General features: G+C 42.2%; 1 protein-coding gene across 1 annotated transcript in view; it reads left to right on the top strand.

The window, feature by feature from the left end:
- Nucleotides 1-22,979, top strand: part of PARM1 (prostate androgen-regulated mucin-like protein 1) — a 100,190-nt gene that overhangs the window by 50,466 nt on the left and 26,745 nt on the right. The window contains exon 2 of the mRNA XM_084884805.1: nucleotides 9,429-10,154. Within this exon, the coding sequence (XP_084740931.1) occupies nucleotides 9,429-10,154 (726 nt within the window). The remainder of the gene's footprint in view (nucleotides 1-9,428; nucleotides 10,155-22,979) is intronic.

Raw genomic sequence — 22,979 nt, 5'->3', positions numbered from 1 at the left:
CATTCTCTTGCACTGAGCCCCACACATGATAGAGCTGGGCCCATGGAAGGGACCTGAGATCCTGACTATTACTCAGAAGTGCCTTGCTACCTGACGGAGGTGTATGTCTTCTCATCCCATTCCACTACCCAATGTATTAACCCATATCTACTTCATTCACAATGCAGTTGAAGAGAAGGTACTAGACTTCTCTATGTGGTTTCTCTTTCTCTCGACTGCCCATCCTGAGAACTCCTGCTAGGGTACCTTCGGAATTTCAGGCATCTGTTGGCATCCTTGCTTAGCACGGCCTCCTCCTGAGGCCGGGTAACACAGTCCTCCCAAGTTAATGATAATGTGTTGGGGTGGGCCAGGGGTGTGTGGATTTGACTTACAAAGACAGATGTTGTTTCCGGAGGGGAAAAAAAAAAAAAGAAAATGGTATATTTTTCCCCAGGAAGTGCACCATTCTTCACAAATGTTTTTCTCTCGGCATTTGCAGCACCCACAAGAGCCTGGTGATACCATTGGTTCTTGTTTTATGGATGGAGAAACTGAGTCATACACCAGGTCTGCAGGTTCTGACTTGGCAGCTGGATCACAGAGCATGTTTCCTCTTTTAGGACTAGAATTTTTATCTCATTTCCATAAACAAAATACTCACGAGAACATGGCTTTTCTGCTCCAAACAAGTATCTTCTTAAACACAGTTTGATGGCTTTGGGGCATACACATTCTGTCTATACATATGATAGCTTTCAAATACCATATGGTTGGCCCAGATTGATTGGTAATATTTTTGCAGATGTTAGATGAACCTTCTGGAGTGCTGGGGGCCCTAAGCAGCCCTAACCCAAACTAAAGCAACAAGAGGAATTTTTGTAAGTGTGGGGGGTCCAAACAGTGTCTTCATTCAACTGGAAGAATACTAAGACCTGTGTGTGTGTGTGTGTGTGTGTGTGTGTGTGTGTGTGTGTGTAATATATATTATGTATATTATATATATATATATATATATATATATATATATATATATATATATATGGTTTTAAGATTATTTTTTACTCTATCTCTCTTTCTCATAATGCTTGCTGAAGTTTAGTTCATTCAATGCAGGGAGAGTAAGTCCAGCCTCTGTGTGAGCCAACTGATTGATAGTCAGCATTTCAAGAGCTGGTGACTCTGGTCTATGCCATGCACACAGAGAAGAAATTCATGAAATCTCCAAAGTAGAAATGAGCAAGCAAACATAGCAAAAGGCTGTTTAGAGTTCCACCCAAAATCTCATTAGCTGGCGGTTTTGATGGAACTTACGGACCAAGAACGGGAGGATGCACTTCTGCTACCCTGGCCCTGCATATAAGCCAGAGAACATTCCTGTTTTCCAAAGGGCAGAAAATCCATGTTTTTGCTCAATAAATATTTATTGAGTAATTCTCTGTTGCAGGCATGAAGACACACAAAAAACAACACACAGTCCCTAGTATTAGGGCTGCCAGCCAGATGGGAGGCAAGCATGGAGGGAAAGTATGGCTCAGTATAATGTGTGCTACAATTAAAGTTTGTATGAAATGCCATGGCCACAGAAAGGAGAAGGTCTCTGTGTGGCCACAGAGAAATTAAGGTTCTACATTTCTCATAATTGGGGTGGCGAGAGAGGAGTTGGGGTGGCAAGAACAGCAGTTGCAAAGACAGGGAGGCAGATGGTGGGTATATTAGAATATAGACAGACAGGACACACTGTGACTCCGAACCCTAAGATTGCAGGGCTCATGATGGGGGTGGGGTTAGGGAATCATTAAAGGTGCTATGTGCTATGTCAGAGAGCACAGGATTTATCCATAGGACAATGGGGAGCCTGTTACTGGATTAAAAGGAGTTTGAAGGATTTATATGGTCAGATAAGTTTTTTAAAGATCACTCTAGTGGCCTATACTAAAGAATTCATTAGGGGAAATGGAGACAAAATTGGGGCCCAGACTTCAAAAACACCCTTGCATTTCCCAGTACAATACAGTAGAGTGGTTAAAAGGTTAGCCTGGAGCCAGACAGTTTCAGGTTCAAGGTTCAGCTGTGCCATATAGTAGCTGTGTGACCTTGATGAAGTTACTTAACTTTTCTGAGCTTATTTGTCATCTGTGAATTCAAGATAATAATGGTTATTATGATCAAATAAGATGATGAATACCCTGGCTGGTTTTGCTGAATGGTTAGACTGTCAGCCTGTGTACAGAAGGGTTGATGTTTCGATTCCCAGTTTGATCCCCACCCTGGTCAGGGCCCATGTAAAAGGCAGCCAATTGATATATCTCTCTCACATCAATGTTTTTATATCTACCTATCATCTATCTATCTATCTATCTACCTTGTTTCCCTGAAAATAAGACAGTGTCTTATATTAATTTTTTCTCCCAAAGTTGCGCTAGGTCTTATTTTCAGGGGATGTCTTATCTTTCCATACGCTAGGTCTTATTTTCAGAGGATGTCTTATTTTCAGGGAAACACAGTATCTATCTGTCTGTCTTGTCCTCTTCCTTACATTCTTCTCTCTCTAAAAATCAAGGACAAAATATCCTCCAGTGAAGATAATAAAAAAATAATAATAATAATAAAAATAAGATGATACGTGAAAGGTGCTCAGCACAGTGCACTGTATAGAACACATACTTCATACACACACACACACACACACACACACACACACACACACAGTCTGTAAGGGGAATTACAGAGTTACATGCCAAATTCAGTGCTGTGGAGTTACAGAGGTGCTTTGAGCACATGTGGAATTGAGGGCAGGAGGGTCAGATTTAGCAAGAAAATCAGCAAAGGCCCTTAAGCTAACAGTGGGAGGATAAATAGGAATAACTCAAGCAGAGAGAAGAGCGAGAGTTGTTTAGGCGGAAGGAATAAAGCAAAGAGCCTAGTGTGTTTAAGGATCTGGTGGGGAGCAAGGCTGGAGAGCAGCCTGGGATGGGATCACAGGGAGCCTTCTCTGCCTCAGTGAGGATTTGAAGTTTTATCCTCAATGCAGGGACAAGCCTGTGCAGCCTCCTTTTCTCCCCTCAGCCCTCACCAGAAGGTGATACGGTCCAGTGGGCCCTTCAAGAAGCTCATGGGGGTGGGGGTGGGGAGTGGCTGTGTGGAGTAACCATTAGTAATTACTTAGCGTGCGGACCTTTCGCAACCCTGGGGCCTCTGCCAGGCTCGCCTGGCATGATCCACTGAGACCATAGGCAACTCTCGGCTGACTTGGCAGCAACAGGAGAGGCCTTGACTGCGATTTGATCGAGTTTCACTGAATTTGCCAAAGCTCTGTCACATGTTTTCTCAGGTATTTGACAAGCCAAGGACAGGAAAGGACATGTCGGGGGTGGTGGGTGGGGAGAGAGAGAACAGATGAGAGCAACACAGGTAATCAGGCTGCCAGGGTCTCTGGTGCTGACCCAGGTTGCTTCTCATGAAACCCACAGGAAAGGGTGACAGTTCAGGGCACTCACTGTCCACCAGCATCTGTGTCACAGACTCATTCCTGACAACCAGTCGAGCCAGGAACTCATGTGCAAAACACAGGCTCACTACCCTAGAATGTCCTGTAACTCATCTCAGCGTTGGGAGAATTCATCTACCTGTCTCAGCCACCAGCCCCCAAATCCTCCCTCCTAGCAAGGCAAGAAACCAGGGATCAAGCCAGGTACAGCTCCTTCATATATCAAAGAGACGTAAACTGTGATATTGGTCTCCCCCATAAAGGACAACGTAGATGGAAATTAATCATTTTCTATACAACTACAAATCTGCTTTTCTTCTGAACAACAAATAATCTGTCAGCTGTTCTTATAACATCAAAGCTGACCAAACTTCAGGAAAAACTGTCATTTGTAAGCTTACAGGGAGGAATTTTAGATTTTGTTGGCCATCGTTCCCCTTGACCCCACATTTGGGCCAAGTCTAAGAGATGTCCTTCCTTGAGTCAGTCTGTCTCAGGCATGCAGGTCTGTCACTGCTCAGGCAGTGCACACCATATCTGGCAAGGTCTCTCTGTTTTGGAACAATGCTCATTCACTTCTAATTTAGAGATGAATGGATTCAATTTCTTCATTTTAATTTCCTTCTGCCATTTTCTCAAGGAAATATTAGAACTAATTATTTTCTTCAATGAAAAGTGACTCTATCTTGGGTTAGGAGATGTAGAGGGTACTACATTAACTTCTTCGGTGGCCCAGTCTCACGTGGGCTCCTCCTTGCTCACTCTGTAATGATAGCTGCTACAGTATGTTCTCAGTTTGTGAGGCCAGGGCACGTGTGGTGGTGGAGGTCAGAGGGTGGGAGTTCTAGTTCTGACTTTATTCCTACACAACTTTTTCCAGACAACACTGCCCAATTCTTCCTCTCAGATGCATAAGTTCAATCACATCACCTCCCTCTCTATGTCTGTTCCCTCATTTATCCAATGAGGGGCTGTCCTTGCTCATCACTTAGGCTCTAAATAATTTTTTTTTAAATCCTGAAGAAATATCCTTGGCTGTTTGACTTATTCAGTTTGGTATTCCTATAGAAACACAAGTCCTGCATATGAGACAGCAGAAATTATATTTTCTTGGTAATTCTGAATGTTCAAGCCCTTATCCCCAGTGTGATGGCATTTGGAGATGGAGTTTCGGGGAATTAGGATTAGATGAGGTCATGAGGGTAGGTCCCTCATGGTGAGATTAGTGTCCTTGTAAGAGAGACACCAGAGAGCTTGCACTCCCTCCTTCCATTCCTGCCTCCCTCCCTTTTTCTTTCTGGAACACAGCTAAAGGCAACCACCTATAAGGCAGGAAGAGAGCTCTCACCAGAAACTGAACTGGCCCATGCCTACCGTGAGAAGTAATTTCTGTTGTTAAAGCCACTCAGTCTATGGAATTTTGTTCTGGCAGACTGAGCCAACAGCAAGCATTCTCTAGGATGGTCATGGCGCCTGAGTCTTCGATATGTTCATGTTGAAAGAAGACCACCCTCATGCAGTCAGAGAAATATGGAATGTACCATCAAATACGGCAGATACTCTTATGTTTTTAATGTTTAATGTTCAAGTGAAGATAGCCAGTATTGTTAAACATGATCTCACACATGGTTGTTTTGTTAGGAGTAGGAATTGCCTGAACTAGACTGTAAAGTACTTTAAGTAAGTACTCACATGGAAAATGAATGAACACCTCTTTGGAGGATAGGAGTTGTAAAAGTATATTAGTCAGGCCATGGCTGGGTAGATCAATTGGTTGTAGCATTGTCCCAATACCCCAAGATTTCAGGTTCAATCTCTAGTCGGGGCACATACAAGAATCAACAATGAAGGTATAAATAAGTGGGACAAAAAATGAATGTCTCTTTCTCTCTAAAATCAGTTTTAAAAAATTTAAAGTATAATGGTCAGAATTAAATAAAAAAATTAGTACAACAAAATCAAATCCTGAAGCACGTCATTTTTAAGCACTATAATAATTTCCATGGTATGGCTCAGCTCCATTGGAAATGACAATGAAAGTGTCACTCTGAACATCATATACCTTAAGTAGCATATTGTCCATTCTCATCCTTTCAGAACCAACTGAAATGTCTTCTCTTCTGTGACTTTTCTAAATGTCATTTGAAAAATGGCATTTGTATTTTTTTACATTCCATGGTCCCTATACAAAATTTACTTATCTCACTTCAAGGTTTTCATTGCAAATTGCTTTGTCTTTCATAAGACACTTATCATATCATATCATGGGAAGATGGTGTCCTTTCTTTCTTGCTAGACAGTGAACTCTCTATGGGCAAGCCCATGGACATGGAATCTCCTCAATAAAAGCTTGAATGAATGAATGAATGAATGCTCCTTTGTATATGATTCATTTCTCACTTACCCCAACTTCCAAAGACTCTGATTTAGTTACCAGACTGAGGCTTTCTGCCTCCATCTGCCCATCATAATAATAAAAGGCTAATATGCAAATGGTTGTCACACTGCAATGCCTTAACAACTAATCAGCAGGGACCTGAAGCTGTGTGGCACCTGGTAGGAGTAGGGGAACTCAAGCCATGCCCGCCGCCTGGCAGGGCTTGATAGGAGATCTCAGGTCACACCCCACCCCCAGTGCTGGGTCAAGGGACCTGAGGCTGCACCCCCTGCCTGGTGGGACTTGACGGGGGTGAGGCTGGCTGGGTCTGGGTCTCCTGCAATTTCAAGGTGTGTTTGGGCAGGCTAAGACTTAACTCTGGGTCCTGCAGCATGCTCCAAACTCTGACAAGAGAGAGATTTTCATATACATTTTACTAATTTCATGCACCAGGCTGCTAGTCTGTTATATGATACTATAAACAATAGTAAACATTGTCATTTTTGTTTTTCTGATCCCAGAATCTTTAATTAGCAATGAGAGCTACTGAGATGCAGAGCCAGTAAGATATATGTGACCTTATTATTTAATACTATTTGTCCACAGTTGCCAAAAGTCCTCCAGCATAAAATGGGCTATTATGTAGCCTAATCTGAGAGGTCCATCCTCATGTTTATTAGAGAATGACTCTTGTGGATTGTGGTCTTGACCAACCTTTTTTAAATAAAATAAAACCAATTATTTTTATAACAATCCAAATGCTAAATTTTGTTAAATAATGAACTATGTTTTCAGGATAGATTCTGTAGCAGAACTTTGCATCAGCTACTGAATCTGTTGTGTTCAAGGATGAAGAAGGAAGAGGTTTGGTCCCAAGTGCCTGAATGTCCTGATACATCTTCTCTCCCTTCTCCTGTGCTAGAATCTAGCCTATGTTTCATTCCTTATGAATCTTGATCATGGTTGGCTATGTCCTATATGCTATACTCAAGGAATCTCCTCCTGGATTAAATAATCAAAGACCTAACAAGAGAGCAGGCATAGGGATATATCACAGTAGAATGACACAGAGTGAAGTTGACTTTTTAAACAAGATTTCTGACCTCATATAACACTAGGTAGGCAACCATCCCTGAGGCAGCAATGATAGATGTGGCCATACTAAGTAATATTAGTTCTTAAATTAATTTATTTCTTCTACCTCCCTCCTTTCTTTTCTTATTGCCTTCCTTTCTCCCTTCCTCACTATCTTTCTTTTTTCCTTCCTTCTTTTCTATCTTTTTCCTTCCTTTCTTTTTTCTTTCCTTATTTCCTTCCTTCTTTTCCTTCTGCGAGTACTTAAGTGAGTACTTAATATGACCTTGGCACTGTCCTTGGCTTGGAGGAAATAGCAGTGAATAAGACCAGGTTCCTACACCCTATGAAGCTTACGCTCTGATAGAAGAGATAATAAATAAGTAAATAAATAATTTGCAATTCAAGGGATAAACTATTTTATGAGAAAACAAAAATGAACAAAGGGTATGGCAGTTCCTAAAAAAATTAACCATAAAATTACCATATGATCCACCACTTCCACTTCTGGGTGTATACCCAAGAGAATAAAGCAGGGTCTCAAACAGATATTTGTATGCTCAGATTCATAACAGTATTATTCATAAAGCCCAAAGGTGAAGGCAACCCATCAAAGTCCATCAATGAATGAATAGATAAACAAAATGTGTTCTATAATACAATGGATTATTCAACTTTATAAAGGAAGGAAACATGCTATAATATATATGAACCTTGAAGACATTAGACTAAGTGAAATAAGCCAGTCACAAAAGGGCATGGGGTACTTAGAGTTGTCAAAATCATAGAGACCAAAAGGAAGATAGTGGTTTCCAGGAGCTATGGAGAAGGAAATGGATGGAAATTTTTGTTTAATGGGTACAGTGCATATTAAGGAAGATGAAGAGGTTCTAGGAATGGATGGTGAGGATGGTTGAACAGTAATGTGAATAAACTTATGCCACTGAAGTATACACTTTAAAATGGTTAAAATGGTAAGTGTTATGGTATGTATATTTTAACATGGAACGTAATAGGGATTTTATAACTTTGGGATTTTGTTGTAACTGCAACAGAATGCCTTTGAAGGATTTTGATCAGTTAAAGAACATGATCTTATTTACTGTTTTGAAAGATCATACTGGCTGCTGTGTGAGAAGTAGACTGAAAGAAGGAACCTGGAGCCTTAGACAATTAAGAGACTATGTCAATTGTCTAAGTGAGTAACTGGTGCCTCAGGTGGTGTTGAGATAATGGGACAGGTTTGAATAGTGGTTGGATTAGGATATATTTTCAAGGTAGAATCATCATGACTTGCCAGTGGATTTGATGTGGGGTATGAGGTTTGATGTCTCAGTTTTTAACTGAGCAACAGAGTGAAAGGGGGTGCCATCCACTGAGATAGAAATGACTGGTGAAAGCTTGTTAGCAAATGGCAAAGAGCAATTGGGGAGTCAATTAAAAGAAGTTTCACAGAAAAATGAAATAATAAGCCCAGTTTCTAGCAGGGTGCTAGCACATACAAGCCATTTATTAAATACTTGAAGGAAAGAATGAACTAACTAATTAATTAAATTGCATGGATAAATGGAGGGAAGGAGGAAGAAAGAAAACTAATTCTAAATTTTACAAAACGTGAAGAACATTTTGTAAAATGATACGATTCTAAAGACCCCAGGCTAAAATTCAAAAGTCTGGAGTTCCAGTTGCAGAAAATATATCTAAACCTCAGATCCTTCTCTCAGCTTTTATTCTTGGACCTCCTGCCTTTCCTCCTCTGCAGGGAATGTGCTCACACTTTTATTCATCTCAGCCCGCAAGCCCATAGTCCTTGCATCCCTAGCCATAAACACAGCTCACAACCCTGGGGCAGGGAAAAGCCAATCAGTAAGATCCTCCAGCTTTCCACTCACCAACCATGCCTTCCCCACCCCACGTAAACCATATGCATCCCTACAGGCATGTAGAGCAGGGCCCTCAGCAATCCAGACCAATTCCCATAGAGCCAGTCCTCCAGAGAGTCTCATTTTGTAAGGGCTAGCTTTGAAGAAAGCAGGAGGCAAGATTAGATTGTTCCATGAATTGGCTGGACTTGCTTTGACTGATTCACTAAATGCTCTTACTAAGCCCCCAGGCTGGTTCCTATGGATAGCCACATAGAAGGGGAGAGCAATTAGGGGGAAGATAATATTTTTTAATAGATTATTATTGATTTCAGTGAAGAAGGAAGAGGGGGAGAGAGATAGAAACATCAATGATGAGAATCATTGATTGGCTGTCTCCTGCACACCCCCTATTGGGGATCGAGCCCACAACCCAGGCATGGCCCCTTGACTGAAATCGAACCAGGGACTTTTCAGTCCGTAATCTAAGGCTCCATCCACTGAGCCAAACCAGCTAGGGAAAAGGGAAGAAAATATTTAAGTCACTTTCACAGTTGAGGGTAAACAATGCAAAATGAGAATTGCAAAACAACCTTGCCTCTCAGGTTTTCACACATTAACCACTTTTGTACTGGCTCTTCCACAGGACTGAGAGTGCAGAGCAGGCCTACATCAGCCCCCTTGCCTGTTTCTTTGATGGAAAAGATTATCTCGCCAACGCCAACAACCTTCTGGACAAGCTCTCCACAGAGCCCTCCTGCCTCCCCCACCAACGGCACACCCAGCAACTCAGTGCCGCCCATTACAGTGACATCTGTGCAGACATCTGTAACCCCAAAAAATGTTGTCATGGAGCCCACAGGACAGGAGACCACCTTGACCTGGGAAGACCCAAATACAGACACCTTATCAACAAGCAGTGAGGTCCCCTTAACACCCACGCCTACGGAGCACAGCTCAGGCACTCCAGAGGCAAGTGTGTCAGCTACAGCGTCAAGGTCCCTGAGTGAGTCTCCTTCACCTACCTCCGCTCAGACTCCAACCTTCTCACCCCCAGCCCTATCAACCTCACCACCGCCAATTCTATCAACCTCACCCCCAGAGGTTTCTTCTGTCTCGGACAACACCAACCACAGTTCCACTGAGACCAGCACCAAGACCACAGAAGCCCCAACCACACGCGAGTCCCCAGCACAGGAGCACAGCTCTGGCCACACCCCCACTTCACATGTCACGTCGGAGCTGGTGCCCACAGAGAAAACGCCCCAAACAACTGTGCCAGCCAAAGTGACCTGTATCCTGGTAGATATTGAGACCACCACCGCCTCCCCCAGGGTGATCATGCAGGAAGTGGAACATGCACTAAGTTCAGGTGAGTCTCCGTTTAGAACCCTACTACCATTTTGACCATGAGATGTTAAGAAAGCAACTCAGTTAACCAAACACAACTTGTCAACTTTGAATTTTGGAGTGAAACACAAGCTGAAGTATAATTCCCCAAAATTTCCACATGATATCTCAATACTTGTGGCCAATTGCCAAATTTATGATTTGTCTTTACATTTGTCACAGAGAATGTAAATGAATGACAATATGTAAGCAAAAGCATTAACAGCATGGCATTTGGTCAAGCTTCCCAGGTTTCAATTCTGGCTCTTGACCTTAGGCAAGTTAATTCATCACTTTGTGGCCTTATTCATCCTCACCTGTAAAATGGGCATACAAGAGGTTCTAAGGCATATGGTTCTTGTGGAGATTAAATGAGATGATATATAAAGTTCTTAGAACAGTTCCTGACAGGGATTAAGTGCTCAGGAGATATCAGTTATTTTTAAAATTTTGCTCTGTACTAACAAAGTGTTTATGAAAACCAGTCTAAAAAAAGTAAGAGGGGGATATAGAGAACTTATTTATTCTTTAGAGTCATTGATATATTTCAGGAGGAACACAGTAAATCTTATAGGTTGTCACATTTGTTTTGATTTTCCCAGCAACCCTGTGAAGTTAGTATTATTTTATCTTGATTTTTCAATCTCGGAAATTATGATGGAGAGAGATTTAGGGTCTTTTCTGAGGTCGCAAGCATCTGGCCTTGGCATGGAAACTGTAAACTTTAGGCAAGTGAGCAGGAAAATAACTTAGTGGGAACATTTGGAGTTTTTATTAAGAAACAGGGAAGTAAGAACAGTCAGGTGAAGGGGAAACATGGGGCTGAAGCTCTTTTCTGGGTAGTCCTGTGTAGGGGTGGACTGAGAGGGGAATATTCCAGACACACCACCTGAGGTCAAAGAAATGGCTGTGAGGAGAAATTAACATCTTTGGAAAAAAATATAAACAATCACTATGAATAGAAACTTTATTAGACAGTAAAGGTGGGGAGAGATACAGCTAAGATGAACAAGATGTGATTCCTCATGGAAGCACTCATAATTTACTAGGGAATAAAGCCCCCAAAGAATTACAAATACTTATTTCAAAAGCCTAGTAGACCAGTGAAAGTCCCATTAAGAAAGGGAGGTTCAATCAAACCGACATAAAGGAATTCATTACAAAGGTTTGGCTAGCATGCAGGGGAACCACAGGGGACCATAATGGCAGACTTGCTATGAGTCAGGCCTAAGAGGAAAGACATGTAACCAGAACCCAAAGGAGAAACTCTTATAGAATAGACCACCTTGAGAGCAGCAGTGACTCTTGGTTGAGAGACACAACTAACCCAAAGTTAACCTCCTGAGTGTGAAGGGAATCAGTATTCTGCCTTCTGTCTCCCCCTTCCAAGCTCTGATATACAGAAGCCAAGGACAGGGAAACCCACTGATGTGGTCCATACAGGTCAGCCTCCTGGAGGCCTGGGCAGAGAGCAGAGTGGAGAAGTGTGGGAGTGGATCCAGAGAGGCAAAAGGAAGAAATCTAGCATATCAGATTCAAAGGTAGATTCCTCTGTGCAGCTCCCTCCCCATAAGCACCTCTGTTTATACCTCCAGCCAGCACTTATCACACTGCATTTAGATGTGCCCTTTCTGTCTCTGTCTCTGTCTCTGTCTCTGTCCCACTTCCCACCCGCCACCTTACCTGATACTTTCCATGCTCCCAACATTGCAGGTAATATCTCTAGCATAGTCTAGGAACCTGGAGCAGAGTGGGTGTTGACTTGACTCAGTGTCTAAAGGACTGTCCCTAACCAAGGTGCCCTAAAAGGCAGCTTGCTGGCAGTGGCCCTATCTCTTCTCTCTGTCCTAGTTCAGGTCCTCATCGCCACCTGTGTGCACTGCTTCTTCAGTTTTCTCACTGATCTCCCTTTCACCGCTCTCTACCCACTCCAGAGTACTCCAGACATGGTGGATCCACACATTCTGAGATGGGCATGTAAGAATCTCCATAATCTGATAGGTCTTACTACTTTCCACAAGTGCCTTAGGTTCATGGGCTAGAATATCTAAAACAGTCCTGTTCCAATATTCTGGCTCATGTGTTAGACCATGTATCTTAATTTCCTCAACTCTAAGCCAGCAAGGTCAAGAGACACAAAATTAGTGTCAGAGCTGGTCATGACCCTATAAAGTTCCAGAGGATATTGTAGCTGGTAGGAGCTCCAGAGTTATGAAGGAAGGAAGGATTGAATGACTGGACAAAAATTAAATGTGGCAGGTTAGAGGGAGATCACTGAGCAAGGACCAGACTCCATTTCACAGACCAAAGAGGATTTATCCCCTGTTAAATAAAAGACTATGAAATATGCCTTTCCTAGGACCCTGTGCTTGATGCAAAGAAGCATAAGGAGTATAAGACCTGTCCTTTTGGATTTCAAGTCACTCTTAATATGAATGAGAATGAACAAGGTGGAGGGATGTTTGAGCAGATGTGATACAATCTGTTCATTTCAAAGGTGAAGAAATTACGTCCCAGAAGTTTGGAGTGCCTCACACAAGGTTACACCACTTAGTGGCAGAGCTGGGCTCAGAGCCCAGATCCTCAAAACCACAATCAAGTCTTCTTTCAGCACCCATCACTGTTGCACTGCTCCTCTCTCAGCCCCACACATCAAGCAGCACCCTGAGACTGCTCACAGGTTGCTATTTAGGGATGTTTTTGTTTAGACATTGTTGTGCTGCCTGAACAGTGTATATAATATACAGGCAGTCCTTGGGTTATGTTGGACTCAACGTACGCTGTTTCATGGTTACATTGCCATCTCCCATTTATTTATTTATTTTTAAAAAAAGTTCCATCATTTCGATGTATGTACATATGTGCTTTATGGTTTTTATTATTTATTTACCACAAGGTCAGGGATTATTAGCTTTCTTTGAAACTTTTTTACTGTTTCATTTCATTACTGCTGTGTATGTGCTCCATGTGAGTGACGTATGTGCTTATGGGGGTGGGTTCCAACTTACGGTGAAAACCTTATGCAGTAGGAATGGATCTCCCACATAACCCGAGGACCTACTGTAGTAACAATATCACACTGTTACTTAGCATCTTGTCTTATTCTGTGGACGTTCACATAGCATATTTCTATTAATCCAAGAATTCAACCATCCATAGTCACCAATAAGTAATTCTAAGACAAGGTTAAAGCTAGTGGAGTTCAATTTGACTAGAGGAATTAGGGAAGATCCCATGATGGTGCCAAGTTGTAGGAGATAAAGAAAATTTAGGCCTAAGGAGGCAATTGGGGCACTTTGTGCAAAAGTGATAGTTGATGCTGCACTCACCTGACCTCAGAATGCTCTCAGAAATTATAAGCACCAAAATTGCTTTGCCAAGGTATCCAGTGCCCTCCACTTTACCAAGTCTGGTGTGAATCCTTAGGCCTGGCTTGATCTGACCTATCAGCAGCATTTGACACAGATGGTCACTGCCCTCATTTTTATAACACTGTCCACTTGGCCTCCAGGACACTCTCCCTAGTGCTTCTTCACCTACCTGGCTGCCTTATTTCACCCCTCATCTTCCTACACTGGAGCACCCCGGGGCCAGTACTGCCCTCCTCTCTCCCTGAACTCTCTACACTCACTCCTGAGATGACCTCATCCTGTCTCATGACTTAAAATGTCATCCATATGCTGATAATCCTGACATGTAAAATCCTACACCTGTTTTGCTTCATTGAACTAAAGACATGTAAATCCAGCTGTCAGCTAACTCACACTCCTCACGTGGGTGGCTCATAGGCCTCGCACACTTAATATGTATAACATGAGTTACTGATTTCCTCAACCCTCAGTCTGCTCCTCCCTCAACCTCTCCCTCTCTTCTTGCAGTTCTGGAGACTAAAAACATTGGGCTAATTCTAGACTCCTTTCTTTCTCACATATTCCAGTCCATCAGAACCTAGTCTCCTCTCACCCTCTGTCGTCTCTAAAATAAATTTGCATCATAGTAGCTACTGAGCAAAGTATGACTTTAATATTCCTTCAACTGAACTCACTACTCATCATCCTTGCCAGAGAGATCCTTTTGAAACCGAGGACAAACCTGTCACTGCTCAGCTCTAACACTCCCTTGGCTTTCCCTGAGTCTGAGCAAAGCCCACGTCTGTGTCATGCCTACAGTGCTCAGCATGATCCGAACCCACACAGCCTCCCTGCTTTCACTTCCTTTCTCTTTAACCAGCAGACACACTGGCAGTCTTACTATTCTCAAACAGACCAAGGACACTCTTGCCTCAGGGGCTGTGTACTTACTACTTCCTGTGCCTAATACAGTCTCCTGCCAGGTCTTTCGGGCTCACTCCTTGTCAGAGATGACAGCTACCCGAAGTCTTGACTCACGAAAAGGAAGCCTTCACTCACACTCCTGTCTGAAATAATAAACTCATCACCATTGATCCCTTCAATGCTGCTCTATTTTCCATTTGATCCCTTATCACTTTCTGACTTTATCTCACTTACTTGGTGAGTAGGTGTCTGTTTTCTACCACTAGACTGTCAGCTCCAGGAAAGCAAGGAATCTTGTTCACAAACAGGAAGATGTATGTTACTCCCAACCCCTAGAACTGAGCCTCAATAACCAACCAGTTCCAGAGAAGCTATTTCATCTCTCTAAGTCTCGGCCTTCTCATCAGGAAGAGGGGAAAAGGATAGTCACATGACGGCATTATTGTCAGGTCTTGTTGGGAAAATAAATTTGCTTCACAGTAGCTACTGAGCAATGGCTCTGTCGATAACTGTGATTATTATTTTCCTACAACATCATTTTATGATTTATTATTATTGTTACCATTTTGCTATTGTCCTTCTTCTTGTTGCTGCTGATACAGTTATCATAAAGAAGAATGCCCACTATTTCAACAAACTTTTATTGAGCTTTTGCAATGAGTTAGGCGTCTGCTTAAGTACTGGGAATTCAGCAATAGATAAAACAGTCACTCCCTCATGCAGTTCACAATTTAGCATGTACACAACATGTCAAATAACCTAGCTTGTTGGATCCCAGACTGTGGGGAGGGGAACACTGCAGGAAAGCAGGAAGTCAGGTTTCAGAACAAGTGTTAAGAGGACCCCAAGTAGCAGGATGAGATGACTTACTTTACTTACCAGGCCATTGATAGTCACCAAAGGCTTTTCTTCAGGGGAAGGAAAGGCTAAGAATTACATTTCAATAGGTTTCAACTAGAAGAAATGTGTGTTTTAAGTTTCATGGCATTCAGGCTTAGAAACAGGTAGACCAGTTTATACTTGGTCTGTGGCTTGCCATTGTCACTGATAGGCACACGTCATTAACTACTCTGACTGTAAGAGCTCTTAGCTATAAACTAGGTACAGGGGAGGTAATCTTTCAGGGTCCTTTTGGCTTATTATACTATTCAGATTGTTTCTTTAAATTATCCTATGCCAAAGGAATGAAGCTCATATTCACGAGTTTTGCTGAGTATATGCATGTTGCAAGGATGGAGCTAGTGACTAAGGTGAGCTTGCGGCTATCTATTCTACAAGTAAAGAAATGGGCCCAGAGTGACTTACTCCAATTCTCACCTGAGTGACCCAGCCAAAACTCAAATTTAGTTCTCCTGACTGGCCTTGAATCAAGTGTTCCTTTCGCCACACCCATCTTACCTGAATTCACAGAAAAGAAAAGCTGGGGAGGACCAGTGGCCTCCAGAACTTTTGTGGAAATGAGTGACATGGAATATTGCCACATGCCGACTGCCGGCCGCTGGGTCACGGGGAGGGGCTGCCCTATGGGAGGAGAAGCAGGTGGTAGTAGCAGTTATCCCAAGGCAGCTGTCCAGAAAAAACGAGTTTTGACTTTTGTTTTTTCAGTTTTTGTCTTGCTTTTAAAGGAAGAGAGACAACTGTGATGTGTTAAATTTGGGTCACCTATGTTATTAAATCCAAGCTCTTCAAGGCTGGAAACTATGACTATGGAATATTTCTGACTCGCTGAGCTTAATTGGATGGTGCTGTGCACAATTAGTTGCTCAGCATATGCTTCAGGGATTAACTGATGTTGCACACCAAGTTATATTCAAGACATCATCACTTCTTGCATAGGCAAACCCCAGTATTTGTTCAGCATAAACTGTTCTAATAAAACTATTAAATAAAGGGCTCTAAGCAGGCACAGACATCTAGACACTATGTGCCCATACCTGCAAGGGACTTTCAGCTTCATAGGACATTTGCTTATTCCAGGTTAAAATGAACATAAATTTGAAAGAAAAGAATTCCAAAAAATGTGAAAATAACTTTTAAAGTAGTCATTAAAAAATTTAGGAGTAAAAATATCTGTGTTAATGACCATCATATTTAGATGACGTATTAAATATATGTTAAAGGTGAAAATGATTTAATAAAAAATCATAAGTGAGAAGACGATGTAAAAGAATATTCATTAACTTTTATTGATCAGATTCTTTTTGAATGCCCAAAATATATCAGGAAGCAATAATCCTAGAAAGTATTATACTAATGTTAGGCTCAGCTTTACAAATATTATATCATTGTACATGCCCAGGCTCAGCGTCCTATAGTATCTTTTCAGTTCACTTGTCCTTCACTGCCTGGGTCCTCTCCACCACTGAATACTATTGATTTTGAACTCTTAGTAGCTCGGAATTCACCTATTTCTTTTCAATTTTACTCTCATGTCAAAACTCCCATAACCCCATAATAGCTTCCTAACTGGCCCTTAATTTCCTCTCCTGCACCCATCTCACATCTTGCCCATTCTCCACATAGCAGCCAGAATGACAATTAGACACAGATCTCATTGGGTCACACACATTGGACTAATTGGTAGAAAACAGACACACTACCACCAGCCCCTCTGGGCATCCTCTGCTCTTAGCATTAAATCTACAAGCCCACAGGGTGGAGCCTCTCCTGTCTTTCCGCCTCATCTCACCCCCTGCACCGCCATGTTGGATATCTCTCAGTTCCATGGATCTGCTGAGCTCCCTCTTGAGGCAGAGCCTTTCCTTATCCAGATCCTTCTACATAGAGCCCACAACACACTACTTAACCTGGTTAATTCCAACTCATTGCTCAGGCTTCAGCTCAAAGGTTATCTATTCAGGAAAGCTCTGTTGGGGCCCCAGTCCAGCTGTGGTTTCCCAGTTACAACCTGTCACAATTCAGTTGCCTCTCTTCTCCACAGTGTATAATTATTCATGTGCTTGTGTGGCAGCATTGCACATTGCTTACCCTGCCTTTCCAAGTACCTGATGTGGGGCCTTGCCTTTTTGGGCTTACACATAGATCCCCAGTAATTAACAGTGTCTAACTCAGTGTAGGTGCTCAATAAATGTTTGATGAATTCCTAAATAAATGACTTCTAATGACAAAATATCAAGCTTTAGACCAAAAATTTACATATTTTCTGAACTTCATAAATGCGGACCTTGGAACTGAGAATGAAGGAAAATTAAACACCTTCCTTGTCTTAATCTGTTCAGGCTTTTATAATAAAAAATACCATAGATTGGGTGACTTAAACAACAGAAATTTATTTCTCAGGGTTCGGAGCTGGAGAATCTACTAGTAGATTCAGTATTTGGTGAGAGCTGAGTTCCAGGTTTATACAACCTTGTATTTCCTCTGTGTCCTCACTCAGTGAAAGGGGAAGGGGAGTTCACTGGGATCTCCTCTGTAAGGGCACTAATCCCATTCACAAGGGCTCCACCCTCCTGACTTCACCTCCCAAAGGCCCCACCTCCTTGCAGTTATAATTTCAACATATGAGTTTAGGAGGCCACAGGCATTTAGTCCATATTAATACCTGTGTACTCCTCTAATACCCCCCCCCCATCATTATACTGTCTAAAGAGCTTGCTGCTGCCATTCAGGGTTCTGCCCACCCTATTCCTGCCGCCACTCCTCTCTTTTCCCACCATGCTGACTCTTATCATTGGTCTCCAAGGATTTAAGGGCTGACAAGTTACAAATTGTAAAAAACTGTCACTCACATTTTTTGTGTGTGTTTTTTTTCTTTTTCTTTTGTGCTCAATTCTTTAAACTTGACACCTTAAAGCTTGCTAATGCCAAGTAAACTCTCATAAGGAGCTTCAACGGTCAGACTTTATTTTAGATAAATATTATTCTGAACTCTTTTCTCCATGCTTTTATTTCTCCTTTGGTTTACTTTTACTACTTAAATCTTAATCTGAATTTGAAAAAGTTAAAAACTATCCTTTGAAAAAATATATGCCAAGGTAATAAAATCATCTAGTTACCATTTAAGTTATCTACCAGTATAGAACTCCTTACAACACTTACAGCATACATGTGACGTAGTTTAATTGCTTCAATGTCACCATTAATTACATTTGGAGAGTTGCTGCCTCCATGGGACAATTTCTTCTTCCTGCTTCAAATGCTCTCGCCAGTTATATATGACTAAAATGACTTTGGAAGTGCTTCACTGAGAAAAGCAAGTTAGCTTATAAGCACATCTGATAGCATTAATGAATCTATGGCTTATTGGCTCACTGAGAAAACAGATTGGTAAAGGCCTGATTCCATATCCAAAATGAATCCTCACTGTAATTTTCTGACTCAAGAGCATGTCTTTTCGGTTATAAAATAATATCAGGAAAGTGAGAATGGATCATCACAGGCCCACCATCTTTATCATAAAAGGATCTAAAAATCCCACCCCAGTCAGGAGCACTGTATTCAGAGAACATATAATGGATACTGCATTGATATTTTCCTCAGCATGACTTGTTTCTCAATTCTCAGGGGGGGAAAAAATATTGGCCAATAAGAGACAAAATTGTATTTAACAGTATCTTGCTTTTATCATTGGGCTCATGGCCTTTGGGGGTGGATGACAGGCTAAAAAATGAAGGTAAATGTAGGTTAAAATTACATAATTTCAATAAATCCATAGAAGTGATTCATCAAAAACCATTTGCCATATTTCTACTTGGAAAAATTAGGGGGTCATTTCAAAGCCAGGTTCCAAGAAGGCAAGAATGTTACTAATGGTACAATCTCAGGCATCGGACTGCCTGGCTCAGATCCCAATGAGGCCATTATTAGATGGGAGACTTGAGCCATTGTATTCATCACTGGGTGTCACATTTTCCTCATCTGTAAGATGAGGGTAATAATAGTACTAGCTTGCCCTATAGGATTCCTATGAGGATTAAATGAGACAAATTTATAAAGTGTTTCATATAGCACTAAATAAATGTTAGCTGTTATTATTACTACAGTTGGGTCTCTAATTCTCAGCGTGGATACCAATAACTGTTGACTCTTTGAGACTTTGGTTTTCTTCACTTGAAAAGAAATAGAATGTTTGTAAACACTTTAAGACGCCCAAAAGGATTATTACTATAAGTTTTCTATAATAAAGATACATGTAAGCACCTGCCTAGCACACAATACAAAAAAAGGATAACACAAAAAGTGTTGGAAGAGAAAAATAACTATGTTCACATTTGAAGTAGTAATGCTTTCACAAAACTGGTGAAATCCAAAGCAAAGGGGTAAAAGAGCGCGAACAACTAGAGATTTCTAGCTGGAAGGAAGAAAGCCTTGGAGGGAGGGAGGAGACAAAGGTTCAGCTATAGGACTTTGCCGAGGCCCCACTGGCCCCTAAGAGGTTGCCCTCTCCCCTTAGCTGGCATTAACGTTTGGAAATTATTTTCTTTCCAGAGTTTTTAACCCTTAATCTAGAAGAAGTTAAAACTGGGTAAAATACAGTATCCAAAAGCAGGTTCCTGCCTGGCCTTGGTGATTAATTACATGGAGCAAAGCTAAATGCACTAATGGTTCCTGGAGATCTCTGAGTCCTAGGGCCACAGTACTTATACTGATGTGACTGCCCTTGGCTAAGGTGTTGGGACAGGTGATCTGAAACTGTGACTCCCTGCTCCACACATGGATTCCATAATTAAAATGACAAATTTCACACTGCTTAGCAAACAACTTTAGGACTCTGTCTTGGGCTCTGAGAAGTATCCCCTTCCTTCTCGCTTATGTTCTCTGAACCAAGAAAAAAAACAGTGTGGAACATCTTAGTTGCTAAGGCTGGTGAACCCTGAAGAAATAAGAGCCTTCACCTGCAGACTGGATGGATGAGTCTCAAAAAGGGCACATACCAGCTTTCTCCCCTAGGTATTGTTTGATCCATGGTCATGTCTCATTTCCATCTTTGAAATACTAAAGGGATAGAGAAGGAAGTAACAACAAAAACCAAAACCTCTTTCTGTGTTCATGTAGATGAATGGCAGCTCTTAAGCAGGACAGCAGCATGCTTCCTGCGGTACTTTATTGGCCCCTCAATGTGTCATTCACAAAGAGTTGACTTCAAAGTTGAGATCCCTAATCTGGCCCTTAAGGCTGACTTCTGTCCCTACACACACCCTTCCTGTCCACTGCCATGCAGCTAGTTGCTCCAAACTGAAAATATCCCAGAGAATTTTTTTAAAAGCATTTCAATACTAATTGCATCTAGGACACTCAGATAGCAGAGATGCAGGGATCTTTTTCCCTCTTTCTGACTTGACTTCTGAATAGAAATATCTATGTCCTCCAGTCAAGGAGTGTAGATGACCTAACTTAACACAGCCAAGGCACTCATGCTATAGGGAAGAATTTTCAGAAGAGCAGGAGAGTTCTCATCCAGGACAAACAATAGAGGGGATCCTCTGACCTTCTTCTTTTTTCAATTATTCTCCAGAAATCTCTCCGACCCCACCCTCCTCTCCATCCTGATCTGGAATGGGGCTGATACAGAGTTCAGATTCCTACCCATGTCACTTAGCCCAATAGAAATTACAATTCAGCACAGGCTGAGTAATATTCATTATATAAAGTAATTGTGAAATAGTTATGAATCTGTCCTGCAGGAAATATGAGAAAGGCAGAAACTGACATGGAGCATGTTAAGGGAGGACAGACTTAACATCATGGACTTAGAAGTGAAGTCTTTGTTCATGTCTGCACTGCTACTCCTGGGAGTGGCTGAGTCAGGACAGTTGTCCCTCCTGTGCCACATTTTCTTCACTTTGGGCCTCCACCAACAAGCAGTATTCATGAAGCTGCCACATTCCCTGGAGCAGTCCCAACTGCTGGGCCCAGCTCCTGCCCTCTGTTCTTCCTGGCCTCTCCCAGGGGCTCTGAGGGCAGCTGATTTACCCCCAGCCTAGTTTCTCACACCGCACCCCCTCTACCCTCAAAACTTCAAACTGCAGATTACTAACCGGCTCTGCCTAGCTTAATGCCTGGCACAGGGTAGCCACAGTAAAGGTGGTTTCTATCACTTTGATGATGAGGATTGTTTCTCTCAATGCTTCCATTAGTGTTCTTGGCACAATACTACAGACATTCCCTGGGAACTTTTAAGCCAAGGCTGAGTTTAGAACAGTCTTTGAAGAGAGTCTGCTACCAGCATTCAGATAGAAGGGTCACCCATATTTCAGGAGGAATTCTCATTCCCGGCAGGCTCCGTCTGGTCTGGGCAGCACCTTTAAGCCAACTGAAGGAAGGGAATGCTCCCTGACATTGACCTGGGACTGCTGTGCGGTCATGGATGTGTCCTAGTGCTATGGGAAAAGGGATGGGGTGGGAGTCCCCTCTGCTATTCTTAGAAATCCAGTCTAGTTCACACATTACAGGAGTCAAAGGAGAGCTGGGACTGGGTGACCTAAACAGGTAGTTATAATAAATTCCAGAGGGAAAGAAGCCTCATTTGTGTTAGGAAAGATTGTGATTGTAAGTGAAGTGAAGAAACTTTTAAATGTTGATAACCAGGGACTGTGCTGGCTTGTGTGCCCCAGGTTGCATTAATTGCAAACCTGAGCTCCCTGTGTGTCCTTCAACTACAGCCGATATGAATGCATGAGAGAGAAATGCAGGGGAGGGGAACAGCCACTTGCCTGGGCGAGTGTAAAACTTTTGTTTTCTCCACAGAGATTTATATTTCTGTATACATTTTTTACTATATGCTACCTTTGTAGGTCAAATGCTCTTAGAGAAAAAAAATAAAATAAAAACAGGTTTCCAGATGACAGGAAGTGGAAAGTAGAGATATTGGAGATTCTGCTCCAAAGTTTAATCCAGCCCCAAGGCAGGCCTGATTCCTGGATCGCCAATAGAAAGCAGACAGAGGAAGCTGCATTTGCACTGGAAAACCCAGAGGGGCAGGTTTTACCACAAGCAGATGCAGAGCTATTGCTAGAGCCCAAGTTGGCAGGAGAGTTTCCTGGGTACCAGCATAGAGACTGCCCTGTGTCCCAGTTCTCCTCCTTAAAATGTGGTTCTGGGCCCTTAGTGTCTCTGTGCCTTGGTTTCCTCATTTGTAAAATGGATATAATAAGCATAGCTACCTTATGGAGAATTACATTAATTGAAATAACTGAAGCATAGAATAGTCCCTGACACAGGATAAATAACAAGAATGTGTGGATGGCTATCACTTTTTTCTGTTGTTGACTGTTACTTCTATTATCATTGCTGTTTGGAGGAAGGAGTTGCAATGGGAGATTATTGCTGTAGAGCAGGGGTCCTCAAACTTTTTAAAGTGGGGGCCAGATCACGGTCCCTCAGAGAGCTGGAGGGCCGGACTATATGAACTACTAATTCCTACCGTAACACCTCGGCTGCGCTCACTGCCCAAAAAACCTGGCGGGCCAGATCAGACTCCTCTGCGGGCCGCATGTGGCCCGCGGGCCGTAGTTGAGGAGCCTTTTTCTAGGGTAACAAAGAGAAATCCACGCTCAGACAGACCTCTAACCTTC

Source organism: Pipistrellus hanaki (genome assembly GCF_964339955.1).
Source record: "Pipistrellus hanaki genome assembly, chromosome: 1".
Lineage (NCBI taxonomy): Eukaryota > Metazoa > Chordata > Mammalia > Chiroptera > Vespertilionidae > Pipistrellus > Pipistrellus hanaki.
This window is presented reverse-complemented; position numbering and strand designations above follow the sequence as displayed.